The sequence below is a fragment of the Merops nubicus genome, unplaced genomic scaffold, assembly GCF_000691845.1.
Source record: "Merops nubicus isolate BGI_N331 unplaced genomic scaffold, ASM69184v1 scaffold22854, whole genome shotgun sequence".
NCBI classification, from domain to species: Eukaryota; Metazoa; Chordata; class Aves; order Coraciiformes; family Meropidae; genus Merops; species Merops nubicus.
In genome coordinates, this window is record NW_008607058.1 from 26,941 (window position 1) to 32,875 (window position 5,935).

Below are 5,935 nucleotides of genomic sequence, written 5' to 3' on the forward strand. Positions count from 1 at the left end.
TAATCAGAGAGATGTAAAACAGGTTGAGCTCTGCAAACTCAGCCTAGAAACACTCCCATTACATATAACACAGATATGAATCACCAGCATGGCAGATTTTAGAAACCAGAGCTAGACCTGCAGGGTTTGTGTTTCTTTCCCTTGGTGGTATGAAAGATAACAGAGCAAAATATTAGTCTGTTACATTTTCTTTACCCTCCTCCCTGTTTCTTTTGAATTAAAACTATCCTTCCTAAAACTGCTGCACAATTCACTGCAGTGGCTGATGTGTTAAAATGATCAGTCAGCAAGAACCTGTAGATAGTTGTTGGTGTCTGCAAGCTGACAATAAAAATTTGTTTTCCTTTCCATTGCTAGTTCTGTATTTAGTGTAATTTGAAGAAACATGTTCATATTGATTACACCAGGAGAAGTACTTCTGAATTCTCTGAGGTTGCTTTCAGAAAATGTCACCCAAAGGGAGACTCAATAGTACGTGGTTTAGGGGTACCAGATCAAGAAAAATGTGATAACATAATTGTGAATATTGTCCAATGTTTTAAACCACATACATCAGAAATACAGAAATTTGTATTTGTTATGGGGGAAGTGGACTTCACATGCTATTTTCAAGGCATGACAGCTCTTTTTTGAAGGCACCATTTGGAGCATGAGACACGTCAGTCTAAGGGAAGACTAGATCTGGTCACTGAAAGTTTTTGCTCAATTTACTGTTGAGCAAGGAAATTTATTTCCTTATGTGTGAAAGACAGAGTTTACACTTCTGCAAACTGGAAAATGCATGAGGGAGTAAAATCAGGAAGGGAGGAAACTGGAGACACTTAGTACTGGAACTCTGAGGTCCATCAGCTTCCCTATGGCTGCAGTCAGCAGTAGGATATTCAGGATGTATTTAGATGGTGCAATACAAGAGGTAGTCATGCTACCTTTAAACTGAGATAACTTTAATAGCAGAGTAATAAAGCTTTGTTATCATTGTATACTGTCTCAGCTAATTATCTTGCTCATAAGCTACAGTGAACTCTGTATTGGCATGGGTGGGCTCTTTCTGGTCCCTAAATTAGTTCAGAGGTCTGCTCACACAGCAGGGAATTTTAGAAGACAGGTACTTACTTTCATTTTCCTACAGTCACATATTGTTACTGCATTCACTGCGGGTAGTCTAGACTCTCACAAATCATTGTTGATTGACGTACAAAACACCACAAATAGAAGCACTGCCCTTGCTCTGCTTGAGATAGGCATGAAAACATGGGTTCCTTTTGCCTGTTTTAGCTAGGAGCTTTCAAGAGCAGATGGTGTGTGGCTTCCTACAAACCCTTTCATAATGTTTATTGGTGTTCCTTCATCTCACAGAGGAGCTGAAAAATGGAGAAAGAGGACTGGCACACAAGTGTTACAGGATCCTGCTGGTATTCAAGGACAGTCTTGCATAAACACTCCTTTCTTTCCTAACAAGCACATTTTAACTCTTAAGCAGTCAGAACATCACTGCCATTTTAGTGGGCTGAGAAAACAGATCGCACAAATTGCTGAATGTTTTTACAGACTCAGCTTGATGCCTGCTGCTCCCTCTGTTCCTATTTTTTATTTGGTGAAAGGTGAACTAGAGTCAAGTGTACTTGGAGCCGATGTTGTACCTGTGATGACTCTTTGGCCCGGAGTTCACATTTTTAAGAAAAAGCTTTGCAGTTAGAAAAATTTATTTATGCTCTTGCTTTATGTTAAAGCAAAAAAAACTCACAACAATGGAAAATAAGAAAATACCTAGGGCCAGATTAGCCACCCACTTGTCAGTGTTTATCGACCAATTTAATTCTTCTAATTCTGGCATTTTTAAGGAATTGTAAATCTTAGTTCTGTTGGTGAAGACATTAAGCTACTCTCGTGCTTCTGGCCAGCACAAAAGAAAAATAAACATCTCAGATATAGGAACATTTGCAATTATTCCTACACAAAGCTTTTGCTACCTTTTACCCTAGAAAGGTAAGATGTTTGCACACAATGGTCTTAGACTACTGATAACTGCTACTTTTTGTGAAAGATGGCTGAAGTTACAGTGCTGTTCCTCAGCCCCCACCCTGTAGTGACTCTTCCATGTAATCCCATTGCCCTACTTACAGGACCATCTAATCTAGGGCAGGTCACAGAGGAACTCATCCAGATGGGTCTTAAAAGTCTCCAAGGAAGAAGACTCCACAACCTCCTTGGGGAGCCTGTTCCAGTGCTCTGTAACCCTTACAGCAAAGAAGTTCTTCCTCATGTTGAGGTGGAACTTCTTGTGCTCCAGCTTGTGTCCATTGCCCCTCGTCCTATCGTATGGCATAAGTGAAAAGAGGTTGCCCCTTTCTTCTTGACACCCAGCCCTCATATATTTATACACATTAATTAGATCCCCCTTAGTCTTCTCTTCTCCAGACTAAAAATCCCCAGGTCTCTCAGCCTCTCTTCATAGGGCAGGCGTTCCAGTCCCCCAGTCATCCTCGTAGCCCTTCGCTGGACTCTCTCTCTAGTAGATCTCTGTCCCTCTTGAAATGGGGAGTCCAGAACTGGACACACTACTCTAGGTGAGGTCTCACCAGGGCAGCATCAAATTAACTTTTTTTCTCTTTTGTAGAAGTGAGAGTTACAAAAAATTAGCCGTTGGGTGATTAAGCAATGCCTCCTAAAGATGGGAGCATCCTGCAAGAAGCATGTCTCTTCTTGCCTTACAGCCAGTGCCCGGCAGGCTGGGTGTGCACCCAATCTGCTTTGGTGCAGCCACAGCATTTGCAACACTACTTCAGGAAAAACACCTGGGCAAGCCCAGCAGAAGGAGACACAGTCATGGAGAAGGTGCTACTGCACTGTCCCCTGACCTCCCCCCCTGGGCAATGCTCCCACCTCTGGGGATGGTGCTCTGCCACCAGCTGCTCTTGGGAAGCAAGGCTGAGCTTTGGCAAACCATTTGCTGCCCATAGCAGCGGTGCTGGCAGCTGGTGAGACAAAACCCACAGGTTTCATGGTGCTTCAGCACTTCCTGGGTGGTCAGCTGTGCTCTGAGTCTGATCTAGGAAAGAACATTCCTTTGCCTGGGAGTTTTGCACCTAACCACAACCAGCTGCGCACCTAACAAATCCCATCACCTCGAGATGTCCTTGTCATTTCACCCTTCTGTCAGAAGTTGTAACTCTTGTATCCACTAGCAGTGAGGTCACCACTGCTCGAGCAACTTCTCTTGAGGCCAGGTGCTACTTTTTTTTATGCTATTTTAGAGGGATGGCAGACAGGCTGGGAGCAGGAGCATCCTCAGCAGAAATAGATTGAGCTGTGACAGTGTGAGAAATTCCTTTTCCTGGCTGGTGCCTTTGATACTCAGCCTTTGATACTGTGCCTGAGGTGCTGCCCTCCCACCTGCACTTCAACATTGTGTACTTTACCTCTCAGGCACCTGTAAACTCACAAAGAGGAGATTGGGCTAAAATTCTGGGTAGAAAATGAGATGTAGGCACATCTTTGTCTTGTCAGGCAGCTAGCCTATTTACAGGAAAAATAATATAGTTGAAAAGCCCTATAAGCAGACAGAAACTTTTCGGCATAAGGAAGAACAAGGACATGATATAAAACTGAAATTACAGTGCAATAGATAGAATGGAATAGGGATCATAAAACAGGGATGAGGAAATTTGTTTTGATGAGCTGATGGAAGAAAAGTAGACCTGAAAAATTCTAATCATTTTTCTAGTCTAATAGCAGAGGTGGTGTAGGGCCTGGGGGAAGAGTGGTTGAGCACCAAGGTGCCAATTCATCAGGGATGGGATAGTGGCTTTCAAGCCTATCTACACTTGCCAGTGGGGAGGCTGGATACTTGGCATTTTACTACTTCCATGCAGAAAGCAAACAAATTAGTAGGTTACTGGGTATCAAAAATCTTCACTTATTCAGTTCCAGAGGGAACTTCTACTGAACACTGCGCATTGTGTTTGAGTTGTAATTATCAGCAGGGTTGTTTGGGCTGTGGTATTTTCTCAGCACTGCTGCTGTATATATCTGGCTAGAAGCTGACACTTTACAAACCCATAGTGTAGGCAAGGGGGTGAGGCCCAGCAGGCTTTGACTGCCTACTCCATCTATATACACAATTTTAAAAGAGTCAGAATGGGCTTTTTACACCCACAAGGAGACACCTCAGTCTCTTTGAGCCATAGTTGCCCTTCAGGACTTAAAATATTGAATAAATAATATTTTTCCCTATCGTTGCCAACAGAGTATGCTTTGTTCTGACATGTTAAAACATAAAATTATATAATTTGAAAATGAAAGTATTAATATCCTGAACAAGCTTTTCAAACTGAAACGGTTCTGACTTTGGATCAAAAGCAGAGGTCAAATTTCCCTACAAAACAGATTCCAAACCTTTATCTCTATTTAGGACACAGACCTAAACAAAGGCTGAAAAGGCAGAAACTACTGAATTTTGACATGTATGGACTATTGCCATACCTTTGAATTTGCATGCCAGAGTGGTAGTGCTTGTATAAACACTTTTAAAAAAGGAAGAATTTAATTTGTTTCAGGGACAGTCTAATTCTCTTTGTCTATGCAAAATGATGCTGGTTTTATGGCATCTGTTGATGCAATTACATTTGCTATTGAAGGAGAGTGTCCATTTTTACATCTTTACAATCATTTTAGTTTCAATTCTTAATTGTTAAATGTAAAGTGGAAGCTTGTATGCAAGCATTCTGTATGATAGGTCAAAGCTGGTGATTTTATGCATTCTGCACTTAGTGAATGATTTTTTGTGAAATAAAATGTTCACCTATGAGAGGAGAGAAAGCTCCCATGCTTTTCTTCTTGGGAGCTGGTCTTCTTTTCACCTTTGTTTCAAATTAGCCTTTCATTAGGCAGCAGAGAAAAACACTGCATGGAATTTTTTTGTTCTTTTCTAATGTATCTTTTTTTCTGATTTCAGCTTGGGGAAGAGCAGCTGCTGCCACATACCTGGTTGGCTTTATACTTCTAGTCATCTGTTTTGCTCTGGCCATCATAGCATTTGCTATTGACACACTTCGGTTCAACTTCATACGTGGGATTGGAGGCTTGCTGTTTGTGGCTGGTAAGGCAGTACATGGAGTCAAATTTAGCTTGTGCAGCTATAATTATAATAGAACTGGTATTTCCCTCCTCTGATTCTATACCCAAGTCTTTGCCTGTGTGCACTTGAGCTGCTTATGAAAAATAATATAAAGATTACCATGGCAGTGGATCAGTTTTCAAATCCTTCAAAACATGGGTGGATTTAGCTACAGTTATGAGGAAGGTGGGCAATGGGATAGGTATTAGCCTAAACATTTTTTTTTTTCTCCTGTTTCTTCAGCTGTGTTCTCCATCATGGGCCTGGTCATTTATCCAGTGAAGTTCTCAACTGAAATTGATATGACAGGAATCAATATGTTCAGCTGGGCCTATGGCTTTGGCTGGACCACTGCTATTATGGAAATATGCCTGGGATTCTTCTTCTGCTGCCTTCCTAATTATGAAGATCAGATCTTGGGTAACGTGAAACCCACATATTTTTACTCTTCCCCATAAGCATCAGGAAAAATCCATTTGTATTCCAGAGATATCTGACAGACCAACTACATTTTCCAGAATATTATCATCGGATGTTAGTAGAAAAGGCTGGAAACTTTTCAAATGTGTGTAGAAAATCAACACTAGCATTCTACAATAAAGTTATCTATTTTGGACCTTCATATCTGATGTGGGTTGGCTAGATAAAGTCTAAACATTAAAAAACTTTGTTTCCTCATTCATTTACATGAGTGGGGTATATGTGGATTCTGTTGCATCTTAAATGCATTCATATTTCTAATTAAATTCAGGAAAGCTTTTTAAAACTGCCAGTAAGCAAAACAAAATATATATCATCCTCCTGAAGGAAAGCAGCTCA

The 5,935-nt window shown here is 41.1% G+C and overlaps 1 protein-coding gene across 1 annotated transcript in view; it reads left to right on the forward strand.

Annotated features, from left to right (window-relative positions):
- The window catches only part of LOC103772488 (p53 apoptosis effector related to PMP-22-like), a 15,049-nt gene extending 9,320 nt beyond the window's left edge, over positions 1-5,729 (forward strand). The window contains exons 2-3 of the mRNA XM_008939824.1: positions 4,955-5,098; positions 5,360-5,729. Of these exons, the coding sequence (XP_008938072.1) occupies positions 4,955-5,098; positions 5,360-5,574 (359 nt within the window). The 3' untranslated portion in view covers positions 5,575-5,729. The remainder of the gene's footprint in view (positions 1-4,954; positions 5,099-5,359) is intronic.
- The last annotated feature ends 206 nt before the right edge of the window (positions 5,730-5,935 follow it).